The 24366-nt window shown below is 39.8% G+C and overlaps 1 protein-coding gene and 1 long non-coding RNA gene across 4 annotated transcripts in view; one reads left to right on the top strand and one right to left on the bottom strand.

The window, feature by feature from the left end:
* GALNT18 (polypeptide N-acetylgalactosaminyltransferase 18) overlaps positions 1 to 24366 on the bottom strand; it is a 232945-nt gene that overhangs the window by 7157 nt on the left and 201422 nt on the right. Inside the window, exon 11 of one of the 2 annotated variants that reach the window (XM_071456589.1) lies at positions 11682 to 11846. The exons of the other annotated variant lie outside the window; for it this stretch is intronic. Within the exon in view, the coding sequence (XP_071312690.1) occupies positions 11682 to 11846 (165 nt within the window). The remainder of the gene's footprint in view (positions 1 to 11681; positions 11847 to 24366) is intronic. 2 annotated transcript variants of the gene reach the window in all.
* Positions 1645 to 23623, top strand: LOC139605249 (uncharacterized). 2 transcript variants are annotated; one of them, XR_011684299.1, is made up of 6 exons: positions 1645 to 1814; positions 6691 to 6948; positions 12135 to 12233; positions 13388 to 13420; positions 14415 to 14478; positions 22065 to 23623. It is a non-coding gene; the product is annotated as an uncharacterized lncRNA (long non-coding RNA). The 2 variants fall into 2 exon arrangements; XR_011684298.1 differs by lacking the exon at positions 13388 to 13420.

Below are 24366 nucleotides of genomic sequence, written 5' to 3'. Positions count from 1 at the left end.
TACTGAAATACCAAGAAGCTCTTCAGGATATCACAGCTAGAAATGTGTTTCACTACAGAAAATTGAGATAAGACTACAAAACCAGAAGTTTTGGAGAAGAATACATTAGCCAGACTAAGATATTTTACAGAAAGTAAACATGAATTATTACTCTATCAGCAGTGGCCAGGAAATCTTCCTGACATGCTAGAAAAACACTCAGAAACACCTATTCTAGGTGTATGATGTGATTTTTGTAATTATTGAACACTGTCTCAGGGGTGGGGGGTGGCTGTGGCAGAGTGGAAAGCAGATTAAAAAGGGAATCCTTTATCCATACATAGCCCTGATAATGATGGTAAATGCAGAACTTACAGCTGCATGCATTGTTTGGTTTTTATTTGGCAGCAAATCCAGATGATGCTGTTTTATGTTGATCTTCTGAGAGCCAGGATTACCTAGCAAGGCATTTGTGGAAAAGGAAGGACTGACTTGATGCTCTGCAGTTGAGGATGATGTGCTGGGTTTTTCTGACCACAGCTATCCTGACTAACCACTAACAGCACTCAGAAAGAACTGCCTTTTTGGGAACTTAAAGGAGTAAGCTGCAGAGATGCATGTTGATGAGGGATGATTCACAGATTGATATTTCTGATTTTATTTTCCTCATCACTAAAGGGGATGATGTTCACACTTGTCTTTTGTGTCTTCCTTTGCCCTAATCTGCCTGCTTATGCTACTGGGCAGCACTCAGAAAACTCCATATGCAGAACCCACCACATTCAGTGCTCACTGGCTACTCTGTGCTCCAACTCTGATACTCAAGTACTAAATTAGAACTTAAGATGTGTTTCTAAACTATGTCAGTTCACAGCAACAACTGCAACTGCTACATTTTATACTCCCTCTAGTAGAAGAGTTGGATATAGGCAAATCCTGCATTTTAAACACTTCAGGAGTCATATGTGAGACTTAACCTATGGAAAATATCCAAAGTTAATGCTTTGCCCAATGTTTTCTGCAGGGTAATTCTTCTCTAACTAAATCCAGAATTCTTTACTATCTTTTCATTTATTGTGCCATGCAACAGCTGCTTGTGTAGTGAAACAATACCTTGATACAACCAAAAAAAAACCCAGGAGTGCTGGAGACATTTGCTTTATTTGTTTTAATATTGCATTTTGTGAAACTGTCAGAAAAGTCACCTTTTTCATTCTGAGATTACACAAATTATTTCTGCAAACAACTCAGGCTTGATTTATCTGCTGTGATCTAGGCTTGCTTCAAGATGTTTAAAGTGTAAGACAGAGGAAGGCAACAAAGATGTTTTGAAGTGTGATGGACTATTCAGATGGTGGGGAATTACAAAATACAGTAACATGAAATAAAACCAGGACTTTGCTTAGTAGGGGAATGAAAATTAGTGGAACCTGCCTTTAGTGTTCCAAAGTATGCATACCTGTGAATAGCAGTGAGGAACTGGTAAACAAAGCTTCTAAGGAAAAATAAGTGTTAGGTTAAAAATTTGCTACAACTATTGGTGATTTATCAGAGTATAGGAAACCTGTTGAATTCATTGTCTCAGACATCAGTGTTCAGTGACTGACTAGATGTTTTTGATGGGCTGAGTTAATTTTAAGAGCGCTTATAACTCTTTTTAGGCATGCTGAGATGATCATTCAGACAAATCAAGCCTCAATCTTCTCGAAGAGAGCAAATCAGGGGTCAAGAAGGAAATCCTCCTCTTGGACTTACAATGAATTGTTGGCTCACAACAGCTCATTTCTGTGAAACAGCAAGCACTGATCATTGCCTGGGACAGTCTTCTGGATTAGGTAAATAATCCAATTAATTAATTTTGTGATCTGTGATGCAGCAAATTGTATATTCCTAGGTTTTGCCTTCCTATTTGGTTTTAGTAAAAGTAATATCACTGTGGTACATAGAATTACAGAAGTGTCCTTTTAGATCATTGAGTTCAACTATTAATTCAACACTATCAATTTCATAACCAAACCAAACCATGTCCCTAAGTGCCACTTTTAGGTGTCTTTTCAATATCCAGGAATGGGGACTGCACCACTTCCCTGGGCAGCCTATTCCCCTGCCTGACAACCCTTCCCTGATATCCAATCTAAACCTCCTCTGGCACAACTCGAGGCCATTTCCTCTCATCCTAGCACTGAGAAAAGATACCAACACCCACCTGGCTACAACCTCCCCTCACAAAGAGCAATGAGGGCCCCAGGAGCCTCCTTTTCTTCTGACTATACACCCCCATGTCACCATGGTATTTTTTGAAAAATCCTCTTTGCCCAGGATTTTCTCCTGGGAAGCTGAGAAGCCTCAGGGAGAAATGAAAACAATAATTATCTGATTGCTGCTCCTGTGCTTGCTGCTTTGGAATGTGGCTTGGACATTGTTTACCAACAGGTGAATGTTTGATTGGTTCCACGTGAATTGTTTTAATTTAATGACCAATCATGGTCCAGCTGTGTTGAGGCTCTGAGGAGTCACAAGTTTTTATTATTCATTCTTGTTAAGCCTTCTGATGTATCCTTTCTCTTTCTTTAGTATAGTTTTAGTATAGCATAATAGAATAGAATAGAATAGAATAGAATAGAATAGAATAGAATAGAATAGAATAGAATAGAATAGAAGCATAACATATCATAATAAGTCAGCCTTCTGAGAAAATGGAGTCAGATTTTCATCTCTCACCTCGTCCTGGGGACCCTCACAAACACCACATCCCCATCTCCCTCAGCCTCGTGCTCCAGACCTGTCACCAGCTCTGCTGCCCTTCTCTGGACACCTCCCAGCATCTCCATGTCCTGCTGACAGTGAGGGGTCCAAACCTATACACATTCACATCTTGCAGCTGTAGCTCATGCCTAGGAGCACCTCACTGCCTTGTTCTTTCTCTTTTTCTCTCCATGGATGAAAATATTGTTCTAATATAGCACAAGTGATGTGAAGAACACAACTTCACATTGCTATTTACCAGCCTTAGCATAGGTTATACCTAGTTACTCTTCTTCAGCCAGATAAATGAGAAACTCCTTTCAGCACAACTAGGAAACCCAAGATTTTTATATTTTTCCCAGACATGTTAATGGACTTCCAAAGGTTTATGGGGTTTAGATGAGATTATTTGTGAGAAATAACTCCCTTGGAAAACAAAAATACTGAATGATGATTTTATTTGTGTGTGTGTTGTATTTAATTAATCTAAGTTTTCTAATCTGAATGCTTCATAAGAAGGAGGCTTAATGCATTTTAACCCAGAAACTGAACTACTTGCATTATCATTATAAGCTTATGATTAAACCAGTCTCTAGGGCCTAAGAAATAAATTGAGTGCAAAGTGAAGAAAATTAGGAAATGAATTTGCACCAGTATTTCAATTGATCTGCATATTCTAACATGGAATTTAGGCTGATTTCTTCTGGACTCTGATCATAGAGTCTAGTTATTGAAAATGGCTTTTTCACCACTAACCACACAAATCTGATTATAGCTGATATTGGGAAAGTAATGTCCTTGGTGCTGCAGCACAAACCTTGTGCAGTTTACTCATTCAGTAATGAAAAGAACCTATTTTTTTTGTCTGATATACTGAGTGTCACCACTCTTGGTTTCAGGACACCAGACTTGATGGCCTGATCATTTCACTGAATAACAAACAGTCTTTTCTTGTCAATTTTTTCATCCTGATTTATCTGATTTCCAAAGGAACATTTTTCTCATCTTCTTAACTCAGACTGTGGACAATTACTTGGTAGCCAGATCTTGCTTACATACATCCTGCTTTTGTCTCCATTGGGAGTAAAGATGCAACTTTTACTGACTTGATAGGGACAGAGTCTTGGGGCTTGAGCTGCTCACAGTGAGCCTGAGATGGGTTAGAAAGTCTCTTTTCCCAGCCCGGCGGTTGAAGGAGTCAGAGCTCTTCATTTCTCATTCTCAAGGTTGTTTATTGTTTCTTATCTATAAAATTCTTCCTCTGGCCTGCCAAGGTCCGTTCAGCAGGACAGGCAGAGGCACACTGACTGCCCCTGGGGTGGTGTTATCTTTTTATATTTAAAACTACATGTACATTATTTACAGTTACTTCCCAATACCTATCACCTATGTTAGACAGTGAGCTTCTACTGTAAACCAATCCAAAAGTGCCAACATCACAGCAGAAGGTGGAGGCTAGGAAGAAGAAGGGAAAAGGACAAGGCACGCCCAAATTCCTCCATCTTGGGTCTCCAAGCCCCCATTCTAAAAACCCCAAAATTTATTTTTTCACCCCGTGATAAACTCACTATCATTCTACTTAAACTTTCTTGACTTGTAATTCTTCATATAAAGGTTGGTAATTGTTTTTCTATGTATCAAGATCAAAGGCACAGGGGTCTTGGGCTCTGTGCCAAGGTCTCTGAGCCCCTCGGGCAGGGGCTCGAGCCATCCAGGGCAGCCAGAGGAATTTCCTGGGTTCCAATATCAGACTTTTGTTTTCAGCTGGGAATTTAGAAATAATTACAGCAAAACTCCTTCCATCCCTCCCACAGCTGGGGAATGCAGAACCCAAGCAGAGAGTGGTGATGCCAAGGAGGAACCAAAAGCAGAGTTCAGATCTCCTGAAACTCAGGCCCTTCACTCGCTTGCTCTCACTCAGGTTGCAGGAGACATTCTGGATTTGGCCATGGTTTTGCATGCCTGACATGACAATGCCATGCAGAGCCTGGCAGCACCTGTCATCTGCAATTGCTGGATGCAACCTATCTGGACAGCTGAAATGAGGAAGAATCATGTGCAACTCGAACAAATAATTTCTTTGTAAATAAATGTGGTATTTAAAATTAGATGCTAAAATATGCAAATAGGGTATCTGTTTTGAACGAAAAACATGGGTATGTGCTAACTTTCTTCTAAATTAATTCAGCACAAATGTCTTTGGAGCTTAAATGTGGTTCTCAGGAGAGTAAATACTGCATAATGTGATATGCTAGAAAAGATCTGAAATGCACCCACTAAAAGCTCGTTTTAGTGCTGTATTCCACACCAACTTTCTAGCTGGCAAATTCTACATCAATTTGCAAAGATTCAAACTTTCTGCTAGAAAATTACTCCAAATAGAAAACTGAACTGATACAATGAAATTTTGGTTACCACTAGCTATGGCAATAATTAACAAGTAAATATAGCATCAGTTGGCAGTAACTGCCAAGCAAATCTAACATCAGTTTTTAAAACACAATATTGTATAGTAATATTTCTATTCCATATTTTTTGCATGTTTTTAGCATTTACATTTTAGCATTTACATATTTAAGTTGCAGTCAAGTATTGGTCAAGTTGCAGTCAAAATGGAGAAAGCCTGTATGCATTTAAATTTTTGTACTTTTCCATTCCATTTTGCATAAATGATACTAAAAATGTTTATAGGTTTTTAGTAAGACATAGTCCATGATGAATAAAAAAGAAATATTTTAATGCACCTCTTTTAAAATTCATATTGTCATATTGAAATATGACAAGAATATTAAGTTACACATTCAGGGACCAATTTATCAGAGAAAAATGCAAATTGAAGTATTAACCACAGTTTTGTCATGTCTAAGCAGAACAATGTTTCAGCTTCCTCATCCTCCAGCTATCATACCTTCTGCTGTTATCCAGTTAGTTCAAATATGAAGTACAGGCAAGCTGGGGTAGTATTTGAGAAAAAAAATCAGCAAAGAAGACCTAAATTTAGAAATGCTGCTGATGCACTGGGCCTCTACACCAATGCTGAGCCACGGGGTTTGTGCAAGTGCTCTTTTTTGTCTGAGGTTCAAAACTTCACACTTGGCAACACTGGTTACTTAAAAATCAGATTGCCTCACTAAAATACAGGGCTTAACCTGGTCTGTTGGCTCATTTAATGGAATAATTAGGTTCTGTTTGTCTTTATATTTCTCCTGCAGGATCAAAGTCTGAATTTCTTTTAACAGGATCACCATCCCTTTCTGTTCTGAGCTGCCAGGCAAACAGCACTGCCTAATGACACAGCTCTGCAGCAGTACAGCATGGCTTAAGCTACAGAGACATACTGAGAATGTGGTTAGAAATACCACATTAATACAAATTCCTTGTAAATCAATGATGCTGCTTTGCCAGCCTGTGGCTCTCACAGTGGAAGAATCTGATGAAGGGGATGGGGGCCACTGTTCCCTTAGACACACAGAGCTCTGCTGAGCTGAATCCCTCTTGTATGCTGGTGTCCTTGGCTAATGGATGGGATGCAAACAGGAGTGGACATCACAATTTGGCTGCTCTGTAATGGTGTTGGGCTCTGCTTCTGCATGCTGTGTGCTCAGCAAGGGGGCATTTGAAATTGGTACAGAGATCCTCTGCTTGCTCCCCAGCCCACCAGTTTAATCTGGCTGTGCAGCTGCATTCCTTTGCTTCTCTGGGCTGTGGCACTGGGTAACCTAGCACTGCACTACCTTTATTTTCATTAGATAAAGGTGGGTAAGAGAAATTTAAAGGCAAAAGCCTTTAGGAGGAATGAGACGTAAATTCAGTAATTTTAAGGTCTATTGTTTCTTTATACAGCTAAACAGACCTCCTTATCTAACACCTATTTAAATAAGATCTAAATCATTATATTTATCTGAGAAATACCTGTAACAACTCAGTAATTAATATGCTTGTCTGTCTTCCCTTTTCCTTCCCAAGCAATTCCTACTATGATATTTAGGAAATACATATTGTAACTACAACCATCAGCAACAAATTTTATCTACAATTTCTGGCCATAGCATAAACCACTCCCTCCAAGCATTTATGAATGGGAAGACATCCTGTGGAAACCTTCAGCAGTGACTAGAATCACGATTCTCCACACCATGCACAAGCAATGTTATCAGAAGATATGGGAACAGGAGGGTGCTGAGAGCAGGCCCTGCACATCTTCTCCCTCCCAGGAAGGATGTGGTGAGTGCCCATCCTTAGAGATGCAGATTCTTCCTACCTTTCTATGGCAACCACACTGGAAGTGGAATTACTGAAATTAACTAAGTATGAAACAGCTGTATAGGATTGATCCCAAGTTTGTAGCTCAGCCTGGTGTCCTTTCTTTTGCCTGTTTTTACACAGAGCTCTCCCCTGTTGCATTTCTCACAACAGCAAACAGTGAGAGCATGGCTTGTCTGGTTAGAATGGAATGGTCACATCCCTGTCCAACTGAACAGAAACAGGACAGCTCATGATAAAGAGTAATTAAAGAAAAACTTCCCCCTTTTGCCTTTGCTATGCCTCTGGAGGAGCCCTAACGAGGTAAATGAACTTTCCAACTAATCTACTGCCACCCAGGTGAGGTACATAGAGACAAATTTCACTTGTAAGGCAGGCAACTGACTCTGCATCAGCAATAAAGCTGGAAAATCAGATTGGAGACTGAGAGACTTCTTAAAATTCTGCAAATTTGGGATTTGTTCTCTGAAAAACCTGGCTGCAGCACTGAGAATGTACTGCTTCTCCAGAACATCAACAAACCTAATCCTATCAGAGGACTGATATGATGGCCACAAGCAGTTTCTACCAACAGATGTCCTGAGGCCTCACCTGCCCAGGTGCTCTGGCCTTCATTTCCCACAGCCCCTTCTCTGCCACCGACCAGACCCTGTAGCACCATCACTGCAGCAGTCCCAGCAGCTTCACTGAGCTCTGGGGACAGTGACACTGAGCACTGGGGACAGTGACACTGTACAATGGGTACAGCTTCACTGAGTTCTGGGGACAGTGACACTGAGCACTGGGCACTGGGGACAGTGACACTGGGCACTGGGGACAGTGACACTGAGCTCTGGGGACAGTGACACTGTACAATGGGTACAGCTTCACTGAGCTCTGGGCACAGTGACACTGAGCTCTGGGCACTGGGGACAGTGACACTGGGCACTGGGGACAGTGACACTGAGCTCTGGGGACAGAGACACTGTACAATGGGTACAGCTTCACTGAGCACTGGGGACAGTGACACTGAGCTCTGGGGACAGTGACACTGTACAATGGGTACAGCTTCACTGAGCTCTGGGCACAGTGACACTGAGCTCTGGGGACAGTGACACTGAGCACTGGGCACTGGGCACAGTGAGAAATGCTGCTGAGCTGGTGCTTTGTCCCAGCCCTTGGTTCCATGGGAGCTGCTGCTGCTGCCAGCAGTGGCTGCACCTGCTCCTGGCCAAAACCAGCTCACAGCCTGAGGTTTTGCTTTCCTCATGCTTCATGATGCCAAAGCAGCTTCCTTGAGACCATGTTTCAAATCATATTTTACTAAAATTCTGACCTTTTTCTACCAAATAATTCTTGCCTCTATCTCCTCTGCCTTATCTAATTTCTGATCACTTACTGGGCTTTTTGCTGGAAGCTCTGACTTGGTTCTGATTAAATGAAAAAGTGATGAGACAGACTGAACTAGGTGAGCTGTCAAACACCTAGAAAACATTCCAGCATAAAAGTATTTCCAAAACAAACATTTCTTTAAGAGAAGACTTGACAAACAGCCTGAACAATAAAATTCTTGAACACCACCCAGTTGATGGGACTCTTTTCTGGGCTAATTTACATAATTTGACATAATTACTGTTGTAAACACTTGAAAATACTTTGCAAGCAAGAATGCCACCAAAGCCTACATTTTATTGGGTCTCATTGCATTTGACAGCTGTACAAAACTGTGGAGCATGGAAATGTGCTCAGATAGATCCTGATTATACAAACACATACTACAAGCTTTGAATGCTCAAAGCAAGTTTCTGTACAGGACAAAGATACCAGACGCAGTGATTCCCTCCAAGTGCCTACCCATCAAACCACATTTTTATCCACAAAGTAGCAGTGGACACCTGGCTGCCTGACTCCAACTGCCTGCAACTGAAGATAGCCAGGGAATTTAAAATTTTAAAACCAAAGTAAAAGATAAAATAAAAAAAGAAATAAAGTTTGATATATATGCACAACATATATATATATAGGTGTGTATACACATACTTCTGATCTAAAAGATGTGACTTAATAATTAATTAAATAGTTCTTTAATAGATCTACAGAAGCAAGGAGTCCCCTAACTGAGGGTAATCCATCTTCTACTTTTGCCATGTGGAATTCACTCATCATAACATAGTACAAAGGAGGATGAAAGTGTTACCTGAAGGATATTTTTTTTTAAAAGCTGTACAGTTTTCTATCAACCAGACTGCTGTACATGTCCCATCACAGACTATTGTGGGGCCTCTCAGACTGTAATGCTTCCTCATTCAAACTAATTTACCATAAATGTCTGTCAGGAAAAGTACAGTTTTTTGTGCTGGTCAGGGAAATCTAGTTCAGCTGGTTTATCCTACTTTGGGTGGTCAATCTGTTTCCTGTTCCCCTTCTCAGACAGTTCCCCACTTGTGCTGCTGTATTTTTACTTACCTACACCATCAGACATTCCCATGGAATGGCTCAAGAGCCCAGAGAAGTCAAAGCATAGCTCCAGCTAAAAGAAAGTGCTACAAAAGGCTACAACCAGCATCTACATTTTAATTAATAGTTCACAAATTTCAAGGCAATATAAGCATCAATATGATACTCACAGTAGTCCTGCTCACTGAACATATGGAAAAGAAAAACCAGAGCTTTAAAGATGTAATGAAAAGAGTCTTTTTAGAGAGAACTTCCAAGATGGCCACACAAATACATCTGTTCACCAGGCTAAATGGGTGCACTTCAAATGGAGTTCATCAGTTGATCTTGGCAAGCCCTGATTACATTCATTAACTTTCTTCTAACTACAGAAGGTACCCCATTGAGCAATAATGACATTTTAATTGTATTTGGCTTAGCAAAATCCTTTCTGAACAGAAAACTTTTAATTCTTTCATTTGTCTCTTAATTTATCATGAAGAAACAACTAACTAGCTTTCACTTCTCTCAGGGAGATGTTCCTTTGCAGAAGGAAGAGAGAGGCCATAGAGTTGGGTTTACCAGTGCTGCACCTTCCTTGAGAGATTGTAGCTGGAACAGGGAATTGCAACAATCCTGATACTGCTAAATCCCATTTTTAAAGATTTTAACAGCTAAATTATCAAGGTCTTCTACTGCTGTCCCCTGCCCCCAGAGTAAGATCTAACATAATCAGTATTATGAAATAGCAGTAGTATCCTGGCGTAGAAACAATTAATTGTCACCAAAACCTTGGGGTATACAGTGCAATCACTGGAGAGGTGAACCATGCTAAAATGTTACTGAAATACTCTTCAATTTTAATTATACTTTCTAGAAATGGTATAAAAAAATCAAGTGCAGAGATGGATACAGTGAGGCTCCCCTCATGAAAAGACTAGGGTTAAAATTTGTGAGAAAATATAATTGAAACTTTGCCCTTGAGTGGCCAACTTAGGGATTTAAGATCTATTGCTTGAGAGTTGCCTCCTAAAGACCTAGACAACTTTCAAGTATAAATACAAAATAAGCTAATACTATGCTTTAATGATTAATGTCCAGATGCTTTCTGCACCAAGATTGATACTAACTGTATTACAAATGTCCTAAAGGATATGGATAATGGCTATTAAAGAAATCATTGAGTTGACAGAAAAGATATTTGCAAATCCACATGGATGTTACAGAAAAATTAAATGAAGGAAAAAAAAATTGCTTTTAATGGTGAGCCTCAGCCTGTGGGCTGGAGTACCCAACTAGATTTGTTGACTCAAAACTGCAGAGGAGCAACTATGATACCACCAAACTCACACTAGACATCTAATGACTAGTAATGTCATTTCATTTCATTGATTCACCAGCGTGCTAGCACCTGACATGGCAAAGTTCCACTGTGTTAAACTTACCTTAGGAAAAACTCATCTTTCTTTGAAAAACTGAGAATTTGACTGTCTTTGGCTTCCAACCATTGGAACCTGTTTTGTCTTCAGGGTAACCTATACCCTGAAGCCAAAACAGGTTCCAATGGTTGGAAGTGTTCCACTGTGGAAGCACTGAGATGCCTTGAGTCACCCTGCTATTTCCTCTTAGCTAAACCAGAGTGATCTCCCTAAGTGTTAGAGCACCTTTTCTAGCCCCAGAACTTTTGTGGCTTCTTTACTCTCCCTTATGGTTCTAAATCAGTTATGAATGCAGACACCAGGCCTGGCCTTAGTGTCCTATCAGCATTCTCATCCCTGTGAAAGCACCTCTGAGCCTTTCCTTGAGCCTCTTTCTGCCTCTCTCACACTCATGTGTAAAAGCCTGAGCCTTTTTAAAAAAGAAACTGCAGAACTAGCTCATTATGATGCTGTTATCACCAATGATCCACTACCACCATTTGTGAGTAGCTACTTCTAAAAAAAAAACATACAGATTTCTGTATGTTCTGTATGTAACTCAGTAACATACAGGTTACTTTGCATTTGACTCCACTGAAATAACCTTTTTTTCCACTCCCCATAACAGTACTCTGCCTTAGAAGTTATTCACGGTGAACTCAGAAAATATAATACAAGTTTTGTACCCTACTGAGGTAGCTGACATTGGGATCAAAACTAAACTTGCACAGAGCTTCCTGGCTCTGTGCAAAGCAAGTGAGGATAAATCTGGTTCTGTTCTGCTAATAAACAGATTACTCACACTTCAACACAGAAACAGAGCTTTAAAACTTTCTGAAATGGCTGCTGGACAAAAATTACCTGAGTAAATTGCCAGTAAAGCTTCATTCTCTTGGCTTTGGCATAATTGCATTCAATGAGCCTGGGCCTGCTGTTGACATCCACCAGGCATCTGTTGTCATCATCGTCGATGGTGGGGCTCAGAACACCCACGTGGAGCTGCTGACTGCTTGTGTAATAAACATTCTGCAACAGGAAGCACAAACAGGATTTGTGGCCTCTACACAGAAGCAGCACTTTCACCCAAAAGCTAATGGCAAAGATAAATATGCTGAACGGCAGTAGGCTGACCCCATAGTGGCTTTGAAATTATCTCCTTTCATGCAGGAAGCAACACAACATTTTAAGAGTTGGTCTAAATTAACAATTAACTGCTTAAATATTGGTTATGTATTTAAGAGGAAATATGCAAATACAACTGATTATTTTCTCATCATGCGACTTTTTACTTCTGTTTTTCTTTCTGTTTCTGAGGGTCTTCAAAGAGGAAGATAGACCCTCTGGGATTGGCTTGAATATGGCCATCAGCTCTGATTAGACTATTTCATCTGAGGATAACACCTCACTGGAGAGGTAATAAAAGAGAACAGCAGCACAGGAGTTCAGAGCATCTCAGTCTTTTATAGGACAGATAGAAAGATAAATTAAGGTTTTCTGCAAACAAATGCTAAAATCCACACTTGAAGCAGATACTATATAGAAAAAAAAGTTGTTAGCAACTGGTGACAGATACAGGCATGAGAGAGAACAGAATGGCCACATTTCAAGGCATTTGTTTTCGTTTTACATTTTATAAGTCAATACACAGAGATACAAGAGACAAGGAAAAGGGACAGACACTGGCTGCTCTGTATTTCTAGCAAAGAAGGGCCCTCAAAGGCCTCAGGGATTACACCTGGGATCAAACACATGAGTTTATTATGTTATACAAATTCTTTCTACTCTGTTTGACTACAAAGGTATGTGGAAGGTTTCTCTGGAAGAAAGGAAAGAAGGGGAAGGATGGAGGGGATATGTCCCCTTTCAGATTGGCAGGTTACGTGTAAGCCCAGGAAGGTAACACAGGATTATACCAGGATTGCCTGATTGCTAATCACAAATAGAATTTATTTTGCTAAAATCAGACCTTTTTCTTGGAAGGACCATGAGAAAGATTAAAGGGAAACATCGTGCTCCAGGTTTAAGTCTGTGATAACTCAGTGGTGGCAGAGTCACAACAGACAAGAGTTGGACAGAAGCACCAAATCAATGTCCCTGCCATTTACTGTAACTATTCTATTTGTCTGTAACAAAAGGGAAACTGGAAATTATGCTGGGTGTATTTGGGAATCTTTTTGGTGCCCAGATTTTCCTGGTATTTGTTCATTGTTGGTGTTGTGAACTGTTTTATGTGTGAGTGTTCTCCTTTGTGAACACTCTGGTAAAATAAGAGAGAAAGCAGAACAAGCCAGGTCTGATGAAAGATTTTTGAGCTTCATGTAATAAATAAAAAAATAAAATTTTTAAAAATTGGAATACTGTAAGTAGTCAATTCAGGGATTGAATACAACCACAACAAATGGTGGTGTTCTGGGCAAGACTGTGTCCCCAGTTTACCCTCCTGTAACACTGCCAGGGCAGATGTAACCTGCCAGAGCTGCATTGAAGTTAATTATGTTACCATTAATGGTTTAGACTAAGCCAAGGTTTTGCCCCCTTAATGAAGTTTCATTGTTTTCACCCCACAGAAACAATAACAAGCTTGAGCTGGCTGAAGTGAGGTGAGTGGAAGTTTTAAGAGGTTGAACAGAGACAAGCTGAATAGTTTAGTTATGCCCTACAGGAGGAGAGCAGGGTAATACAAGGAACTGGCAGAGCACATTTCCAGAATGGATGGTTATGACTGAAGTAAACTCTAAGAACTATAACAAAATCACTCTGCATCCACAACTCAGGTTATTAACATTCCTGCAAATAAAACTGATGCCTTAGAAAACTGTTAAACATTAAGAATGCACTTTCTAGACAGGCCAAGAGCAACTCTTTTAGACATGTATATGATCTATTTAGACATTGTTTTTTGGAGAAACTGAGGTAGTGACCGAGCAAGGCTAAAAGATCAAGATGATCTTACAAAGGGATTGTTAGGACACCCTACAGATGAACTTTTTGTTGCAGCTCGTTTACCTCTTACCTGCAATTACTACTAGAAAACATAAAGGGAAATTGTTGGTTATTTAAATTTTTAACTAATAGGAAGGGATATTTCATTTCAGCATGTTGTCACTACAGAAAACATGATATAAGAACATAAAGGGGGGTTGCATTTTTTTTTTTTTTAATTATACGTATCAGTCACTGGAAACAGATGAGCAGGCTTGGCTGTAACTCTGAGAAGTGCATTCTATGGCTTGAGGTCTGCACAAAGAAAGCAGTGTGCCTGCAAACCCTCGTTGCTGAGCTGTTTTTATCAGCTCACACACCTCAGCCTTTTGCAGCAAAGGCTGCAGGTAATCATTTCACCTTCTGGAGGGACAGAACCAACCCAGTTCACACTACAGCTCTGCCAGCTGCTTCTGGTGTCAATGCAGCCATGGCTCAGCCTGAGCCTCCTTCTGGGCAGGAGCAGAACCATGGCTCTGGCTGGAGGAACTACTCAATTGCTTGTTGGCAAAACTGTACAGAAGCAGAACAATCAAACACAGAGTTAATTAGCAGGTTGCTAATTAAGAGAGCCTACCTGCTAATATAACTGTGTTTTTCATTGTGGGCCAGGTGGAAACAGAGCTGAGAAATCCTGAATTCTCACTCAGTGTTGGGAAAGGCACCTTTCAGCTTGGTAAGTGGCACAAGCTCAAACTAAAACAGAATGTGGGAGGGTGGCAGCCTGTCCAGCAAGGCTCTTCTAAGATGTTGCTTTGCTTATCCAGTAATGTGGACAATATTTAACTGTTCTATGTATCATTACAAACATTTTAGTCTCTTATACAATAAGTCCATTTCTTATTTCACTTCAGAATTTAACAATCTTGCAGCTTGACTGCTATCTTTTTCTACTGGAGGAATCAAATTAAAACCACACAACTTCTAAAAATTCAATTTGAGCAGCATGTTAGCCAACAGGAAGGCACTGGTTTATGTTGCACTTAGCCAGAAAACTTTTCTTAAAACCTACCAACAGCCCCTGGTTCCTCTCCCCCACTCTGAGACTTAAACAGTCCCTGCACAGAGAGAACACAATAATAACTGTTGGGATGAAGGGAGGAGATCCATTTGGTAAAAGAGAGCTAACTATTACTGATTACTGTTCTAGTCTGAAACCTAAAGCTACTAAACATGAAACCATGGTAAAGCATCCCTTTAAACAGTTTCATATATTCAAAATACTTTATTGCTTTCATACAAGACCTTCCTGTTTCTATTTGCTTATTTGCATTTTCCAAAATACTTTTTGAAGGTTTGTTTTGTTTTGGGGTTTTGTTTGGTTTTTTGGGGTTTGTTTTGTTTTGTTTGAGGTTTTTTTGTTTAAGGATGGTACACAAATTAGTTGTCTGGAGCAGGCCATAGGAGATTACCTGAGTTACATGAACTGAATTACCCTCTCAAAATGTACATGTTAGCTATGCACACTCTGCCTTTTTTTGAACATATTTTAACTTGACCTTCAGGTAAAGTATGGCCTTACAGATTAAAACTATGCTCATGCTTTAACATCCTGTAGCTGTATAAACACACAGCTTGCACTTGTCATTTAAACAAGCTGTTAAATACATCCTCCTTCTTTAAGAAGCATCAACAAGCACACAAGCTGTTTTGCAGTGCACTTCAGCACAAAATGGACAATTGAGGCACTCTTGTTTAAAACACTTGAAAAGATACAGGTGAAATGCATTTCACTGGCACATTTGTTCTACAATACTGCAAACATTGCAATCAACCAACACAACAGGACAGAAATTCTGCAGTAATTCAGGGCAGTGATTTGTTGAACAACCACTCCAGTACTGTCCTAGAAGTCCAAATGACTGAACACTAAATATGAACTTCTGAATTGTTGCGTTAACTTTGAAAGTTTTACTTAGAACTTGGATTTTTCATTTGAGCTACAACAGCAAATGTCACAGCAGTGTTTGTTCAAGGGACTAAGCCTTAGACAAAAATTTATTTTGATCCACTGCAGTCAAGACACTTGCTGTATGCTGACTTACAGCATTCATTCCAAGTTCCTTAGCAAAACAAGCACAGATTTTCACATCACCATCAAACACATACTCCCGGAGGAGCTACTGAATTTCCACAGGAAGAATCCTGCTTGAATATTGGTACCAAAGCACCAGGTAACAACTCTCTTTGTCTGTAACAAAATAAGCCTCCTTACATTTCATTAGTCTGTTCTAGCCCATAGCATTTTACCATTTTGTTTTTTCACTACAGCAGCATTGATGTACAACTATGTCTCCTGGGCACCTGGCAGGGAGCACTTCTGTTCAGGAAATCACTTAGGTTTGACAAAAGGCACTTACCTTCTCAAAAAGTGAAGCTGCAAGGATTCAGCATTACTGTCAGTGAGAAACTCTGTAAAAACTTGGATAGGATTTGTGATCCACAAAGTGTCAGAGTCAATGTGTGCCCTGAGCCTTTGGCACTGCCACCTCTCCTCCAAGCACTCTCCCAGCAGGTGGGTGACTGCCATGCACACAGGGACAGGATGACTGGAGGCTGCCACGGGCTGCCTCCCTTCCTTGCAGGTCCAGCTGCATTCAGGGACCTCAGGAAACGTTCCCTGCAAGCCTGGGGCTCACAGCAGACTAAAGTGACGGGAAAGGAATTCTTCAAAACAAAACCCTGGGTTATCAATCTAAAGGTTTGCAGCAAGCAAATGAATAAAGTAACAGAGGTTTCCTACCTGGGTCTGAAGAGAAGCACACTGGTTGCCTTCAAAGCAGGACAGAGGTGTCTGCCACAAGGCTTCTGTTCCAGTCTCTTTTGTGTTCTCAAAGACCAGCCTCATAACTAAACTCTTCATAGATAATCTTCCCCCAGACTGTAAAATGTGGGGGTTTCTTGTAAATTGTTTCCAGTATTTTTAATATCTGCTGAAAAACTTGGCTTGCAGATACCCTTTTATCCAACTGAAGGAACAATTAGTCTGTAGCTTTCTTGAATTTATTTTACTAGAAGTGTCCTATCTAAAGCCATCACTTAATTTCCGTTTGCTCTACCCAATAATCTGTCTTTTCACATTAAGACAAGCAAAGTGAGATTGGTATCACATAATTAAAACTAATTAAATGGTTCCCCAAATCCTCATATGAGGTGACAATGTGTGGTTTAGTCAAGGCATACTTGTTTTTGTTAAACCATTTATCTTTTTTTCTTAAGAAAAACACTTATTTGTCCTGAAAAAAGATATCTGAAGGATATTGAAAGGATTCATGAGAACATGAATGAGTGGTAGTTGAGAACTGCACAGGATTCTCATGAAATCATCATAATGACTAGGAACTATTGGAGAAAATTAGGTGTTTTAAATGTTCTTCAGACATGCATTTCAGATGAACTTTTGCTAAATGTTAGTTTTGCTCAATGTTATTTTTTTCTATTTAATATTCTAAGCTTAACATTTTCTAAGAGTTTGCTGCACTATCAAGAAAGCTTACAATATTGCCAAGAGCTGTATTCAGTACTGCTACTCAGACCAACTCCAGAAGTAAGGAGAAGCAGCTTCACCCTTTATTTGTCATTGCACCAAGCCACACCCTTGCTCATTTTTGGGGAATGCCAGGACTCCCCTCTCTCCTGATGCAAACTCATGTAATAAATCAGCAGGGAAGAGGGAAAATTGAGAGTTCATGCTTGGAGTCACAGTCTTCTCTAAATCTCAGTTGTTAAATTCAGAACAAAGGGTCTTTTGGTCCTTCTTTTCCACCCATCTCCTCTGAGACAAATTCTGCTTTCAGCTGTAATCTTGAAATATCACTTGCACAGCCCTCTCACTGCCAAAGAGTTCATCCTCTGCTCAGCTAGTGCTCCCTGAAAAGCCCTGCAGAGTGCACACACAGGTGCCAGGGTGCATGGAAGGAGCACAGCACAAAGGAGAGCTGAGCAAGGAGGCTCAAAATCAGAAAATAACAGTTAGTGATGTATAAAGGTTTAGAGCTGAGACAATGTATATGGAACCTACACGTGCATGTAGAATACTTCCTGGCTGATATTAAAGATCTGTGACAAGGTTTGGTTGCTTCTGTTTTACATAGGGGGATGATGCTAAGCACAATCCACAGAATTTCCTCCTGTACTTCAGCTCTGGCCCAGCCTGGTCAGACAGAGCCAGACCAAAAGGCTGGGACAGACCCCATTGTACAGATCAGCCACTCAGTCAGGGCCTGCCAAACTGAAAGGTGCTGCTGCTCTTTCTGAAAAACACCAACTTGATCACCTTGGCAGGTTTCCTGTAGGGCTGGAAGGATAATTTTGGAGCAACACTCACATATCGTGTAGCTGCGTTGCAGTGGCACAGTGCAGAACACACCTAAGCCTGCCATGGGAGAAATTAAACCCAAGGTAATCCAGCCAACATTTTTCTGCCCAGTGAAAATATTTCAAACACTTACCCAAGATAAAATCTGCACAACCCCCCATGATGCTGTAGAGTACAGGGAAGGGTAAATGAGCTTTGCTTACTTGGACACAAATGCACAGCTTTGGCCTTTTCAATGCTGTCATGCAGAACTTCTGTCCTTGAGAAGTTTGCCCTAAAAGGTCAAATTGTGATTCCCATTGCAATTAACACTGAAATTCCACTGACTTTGAGTGTGATGGGAGTCTTGGATCCAAGTTTGCTATTAAACTTTGAAAAGCCACCAGACTTCATAAAGACTTCAGAGCTGAAGTGGGTTGCCAGTTGCAGTAAATTATTCATAGGAGCTGGTTTATCATGTTGCAAAAAATTACACTTAGATGTTCAACTTAACACAAGATGATTATCTGAAGGATAAATTGCCAACTCCCCACTGTAAGTTTAGAGCAATACATACCAATTTTCAGGCTGAAAGCCATTTGTAATCCTTGTGGCAATGTTCCCAGATGAAATCACGCTGGAGACTGGTACATGTCTCTGCATTTATAATGAGCAAACTTAATGCTCACCACTAGCAGTATTTATTTGCTACTTTGCCTTTGGCATAATAACTGAGGGATAATAAGCCTGATTCACCAGTGCTTTATTCCATCTTTGAACTGTATTTTTTTCCAAATGAATCCATGAAGTCATTTATTGTCAGGATTAATATATTAACATACTAGGTCCAAAGTCTCATAGCAGATTCATACTTGACTGTAACTCCAGCTAAGGAGCAGTCTGATGGATTCCAGTAAATCCAGACTTAGCTCCCATTGCCTTTATTTGGCTGTTTGTATTGTTCCTGATTCCTATTCTGGCATTTCTTGCTACATAAATACATCAGAAAGAAAGAGCTTTCCAACCCTGATTAGAAAATGCCCAACAGAATCCAAGTTCATTCTGAACAACACAAACATATACATCACTAAGATAAAAATCAAGTGTTTTCCCATTTATTATTCATGTAGGAAGTGGTAGAGGAGAGAGGCTGTACTGTCCTGTAGCAACAGCATCTCTGTGTCCTGTGCTGCCCTAAAACACTGCTGAGGAAGAAAATACATGAGAACATGGACTGAGAATTATAGAAAGTTACTCCTAAGCCACAGGTGAACCCTCAGAAGATTCATGCTGGTTTTGGAGGCAGGTTTTCAGCCTGATGGTTCAACTTTAGAACCATTATGATGATACTTTACCCATGCTGAGGATCAATTAACTTTGAATCTTGCCTTAGTGAAGAGCTGACAGACAGCTCTGGTATACCAAGTGTAGCAACACCTTAACTTAGATTTTAATGGTATTAAAGTGAGATTCACTATTTCACTTCAGTGTTTAGATTTGTATCTACTGAATTAAGGCACCAGCATACTGATTATTTGACCTACTTGCTCTTCTTCATGTCCATGCACTAATTAGGACCTGAACTCCAAGCAACAATATTTGATAGTAATAAAACCAAGGTGCTCAGAAACCATCAATAATACACTGTGGTGCTAGAAATACATGCTTAAAATCACAAATATGTTAACATTTTGATAGAAAATAGGTACTAAATGCCAGATCTTTTCTTTTTAATTTAAATTCATGAACACATATTGCAGTGGAATACTTAATTCCGTTTTTGCCTACTTTGGTATTCTGCATTGGTTTTATTTTAAACAAGCAGACAAAAATCCTATTAACTTAAGCTCCACTTTTTAAATTGAATAAAGCTGTCAATCATGGGTTTTATATATGCTCTCAGTATTTACTGCCATAGTTCTCCTAATTCTGGTAAGTACAGAATTAACAAGAACTGGATAAATTAAAATTTACTTGATTTGGTTCCTAATGTTTCTCTGGGTTTTGCTCTTTTCTCTGCACAAGATCTCTACATCTCTTCCACAAGACAAAAAAAAAAAAAAAACCCCAACCAAAAAAACAGGGCAGCAAAAAAATCCAGGACCATTCTGGCATCTGTGTCCTGCTTTTTTAAAAACATGTTGTCTTATGGCTCCTGTGACTTGGACCTATCTGCAGTTTCCTTCACCCTTTCCCACTAACCTCTCTTTAACTTTCACAGTTTTCTTTGTGGATTCCTAAAGAATCCCATGTCTTTCTTACCCTGTTTTCTTTTCCTTCAACCCATACTCACCAGGAAACAAACAGCTTTTGTTTCCATATGCTGATGGACTGGTCCATCCTTTAAAGCAGAGCTGACTTCTAGGCAAATTAAAATCTGAGCTAGTTCACTGCCATCTGTGTATAAGCACTTGGTAACTCAGCATCAGTAACTCTAAAAGCAGGGTTTTTTACCTTTTCATAGCTAGACCTCCAGATTAGAATGGGCACAGTCATGTTCAGATAATTGTGTGTTTATATAATGCACATCTTCACCTTGAACCTCTTCCCAATCATCAAGTCTTGCCATACAGCCTATTTTTCCTGCAATAAAATACAACTTTTCCACTTAAAGTTGACCCTTGCTGGTTTCCTCGCTGATGTCAAGATTCATGCCCACTTCAAATCCCTGTATGCTTCTTAATGTCAGTTTCCAGGCTGCCTTTCTGAAAGGCAATATCTTTCCTCTTGTTCTGTTTTCCACACTGCTTAAACTCACTTGTCTTCATTTTCAAAGCCCTTCTGAACCCTTCTCATGTTACTTATCAGCCAAGCAAGTATTACTAGCTTATGATCCAGCTCCTAATTGCCAGCCTTCACTGTTCTCTGCCCATTCCACAGAATTTCCCAAATGTTCAAAATGAAAAAAAAAAAAACAGTAATTTTAATTTTTATGATTAATCCAAGAATGCTCTGTCAGTACCTCCTAGCATTCCCTTCTCCTCTCTCCCAGAATCTCCTGTTTCTAATACTCTGTTTGTAGGCTTTAGCTCTTCAAGTCAAGGGTGTACTGAGTGCATCAAGTCAAGGGTGTATTGAGTGTATCAATTCAAGGTTTTATTCTGAGGTTGTAGAGCACTTGAATAGAAGACATCTGGGTAATTATTGGAGTGCTTAGAACTGCAATAATAAGCATAACAATAAAAAAGATGCAGTGCCAGGGATGTATCATGTAGCTTACCACTCTTCAGAAAGTGGTTCTTCTAGTGGTATAACCTGAGAGTTTTCTAAAAAAAATTTTGTTATTTCTACCAGTATTATGTTTTCTAAACTAAATTAGATTAATTTTTTTGTCTACAAGGGATAAGTTAAGGCAAATTACAGCCAAATGCCACACCCTCTTAAGATGCTCTACAGCAAACACCTTGATCTCAAGGGTTTTGAAGTTCCTGCTTGTTTGTTTGAGGTTTTCAGTTTGTAGATTCATTTAGTTTTGCTTTGTAATCCAGCTCTGTCATGTTTAATTTTGTATGGCAGTGAGCAATGGCTGTGGATACAGAGCTCCTTTAATTCCTCTTGTGTTCCACAAGTGCTGTAATTTTTCATCATTTTGTGACAGGAACAAAGGAAGGTAGTTACTGTACAACTCTGGAAGAATCCCCAGCTCCCTACAGGTATAGCTTTACACATAAGCCTATTCTTTCTCCTGCTTCACTTAAAGGAATCACAAATCTGTTTCTAAGATCAGATGAGCCAGTCTCACCCATTCTTAGAATCATGTTTGCATTTGATGTCAGTTTTCCAGAGGTACTACACTGGCAGCAACACATGCAAATTCAAGAAAAAAATTATCTAAAATGTAGTTACTTTTTGTGCTAAAGACAATAAAATAAAGACATTAAAACTTCTGTGTGGAAGTGAACACATTTTAACCTAAGTTGTTTAGTGACAATCTCTCTTTTGTTTGTTTTTTTTTTAACTACTAGCAAGGACATATTCTTCCCCCACAGAGACACCTCAAAGAACAATACAACCACAAGAGTTCATTGGCCAGAGTTAAGTTTATAAAGTGACCCTCATGCAAGCACCTTTAAGAAGACAAATTGAAATGTCAAACCACCTGCAACCAAAGAATCCGCTTAGAGATGTCAGTTACAATGGCAATGCCAAAATTCTTATGCAAATTAAAACTAAAATAATAACTTAGAACATCCCAGTATGTCAGAGCACTTTGACAAAAGTGAAGCTCGGATGTTCTCACCTAGTCCCTTTAGCAGTGTTTCCTTCAGCAGCAGTTTTAACCTCCCACTTGACCTCCTAACCTCTCTGAAATAATTCTACTCTGAAAGTCTTATTGTGGATATTATAAAAGTTGGAACACAACCCTTCTGGAGACCCACAGGATGAGAAGCACCAATGGTGTGGAGCACTACCAGGGCTCCAACGCAGTGAGGAGGGACAAAAGCCTCTGCAGTGCAGCAGAGGGCCTCAAACACCAAAACTAAAAGAATGAAAAAGAATTTCACTTTGTTCAAGCACAAGAATGTGAGAGAAACTCAGCACAGATGCACAGCAGTCACACAGACAATCTTCTTCAGTGTTTTGTCTCTCACCTGGTTTCAGGAATTGTCTTACAGCTGAGATACTGCCATTGGGGAACCACATCTTAAAGGCTTATTACTTGCAGGTACATTGTGCATTTCCATGCACAGAACATTCAGTGCTGCACTTTCAGTGACAAACAGCTGGTTTTGTATCAAGCCCCACCACTTGAGCTGCTCAGTGGGTACTTCTGTGGTCCTCTCCCAGGTTAGAATTAGTCACTTTTCAGAGTTCAACCTGGCACTATTTGCCTCAGGTTATCATGTCATACATGCCTACATTGACAGAAAAGACAAATACTATATGTAGCCTAGTTTCATGCTCAGTAACATTATTTTTAGTAAACTATAATAAATGAGATCTTTGTCAGGTTTAGCTGCATGCTTTGTCATAATATGAATAAAATTTCAGACATCTGATGTCTGTGCTGTGATGTGCTTTTCTTTAAATGACTTACATGACTTAACAGCCAACTTTACAACAGAGTATGGATGAGAGCTTGAATTCTGCTGTTGCAGGCATGACTGATAACCACCAAAGCAAAGAGCACATTTACCACTTTTTGTTGATTATCTCTGTCATCAACAGATAAGCTTTTCTCTTTTTATAAAAGAACAAAGGCTTTCTTTCCCTTTGGGCTTGTGCTGAAGGGGGCCTGTGGTGTGGCTGTTCATCAGGCAGGGGTGAGAGGTGCAGCTTGGTGCAGTTTCCCTTTCATGGAGAACAAAGGAAAGTTACTCTGTTCCCATCTGGGAGCACTCAGGGGTATTTTTCGTCTTAAACCACATTAAGTCCATTAAGCTGAAGAAAATAATTTCTCCTATTTTAAATGGACAGCATCCAAATCCAAGCAAATCCTTAATCACAGTAGCCTACAAAAAGTAAAAATATTATGCCTTAGCTGTAGATAATGTATTTCAAGTAATAAAGCCTATCACTTCAACTGATTTGTTTCACTCTTTACTGTTGCTCTCTCTCCATAGACTGACAGGAGCTCATGAAGTTTTATCCATCCCAATTGTATCCTAAATGAGAATTTCTTCCCTGAAATACTTTTAAGCTTTCCAAGGCGAGTGGAAAAATATATGTGCCTTACTAGAATAGGCACTTTCCCTGCCTGCCAAATGCCTTGAAGGACTGGCTCCACTGTTTTTAGGGTGGCAGCAAATGGCACTCAGAGAAAGAAGTCACACCTAAAATTTAAATGAGGATCCTGCACACTATGACCTCATGCAGAAGCTGGAGCTTCAATCCTGCCTGTGTTCATGAATAAATTGCCAAGTTCACAAGGCTCTGCAAGTCAGATTGAGATGTGTCTCGGGCTGGAATAGTGTGCTCATATCCCAGAGATTCCTCTTTTATTCTGCTCTTCCGGCACCCAAAAGAAGGGCAAAGAAAAGCATCACCTAATACATTTCTATCACTTAAATGTACTTTTTGTGCTAATGGCATTTTTAATGGAAAGATGGAAAAGAAGAATGCCCCTAGAAGCAACTATACACCAAGATTTCTTACCATGAATATTTAAGTCTTAAAAGATTTTCTGAACTAGGAACAAATAAACAAACAAAGCAGTTCAAAAAGGAGAAAAGTGCTTTGATGTCAAGGAGGACATTAATTCAACTGCCTGAGCTGCCTGCCTCAGCCAAGCACAGTGAGGGAATCCTTACTGTGCTTGGCTGAGCG

Source organism: Agelaius tricolor, unplaced genomic scaffold, assembly GCF_023055355.1.
Source record: "Agelaius tricolor isolate 1412-34295 unplaced genomic scaffold, bAgeTri1.0.p SCAF_62, whole genome shotgun sequence".
Taxonomy (NCBI): Eukaryota; Metazoa; Chordata; class Aves; order Passeriformes; family Icteridae; genus Agelaius; species Agelaius tricolor.
This window is presented reverse-complemented; position numbering and strand designations above follow the sequence as displayed.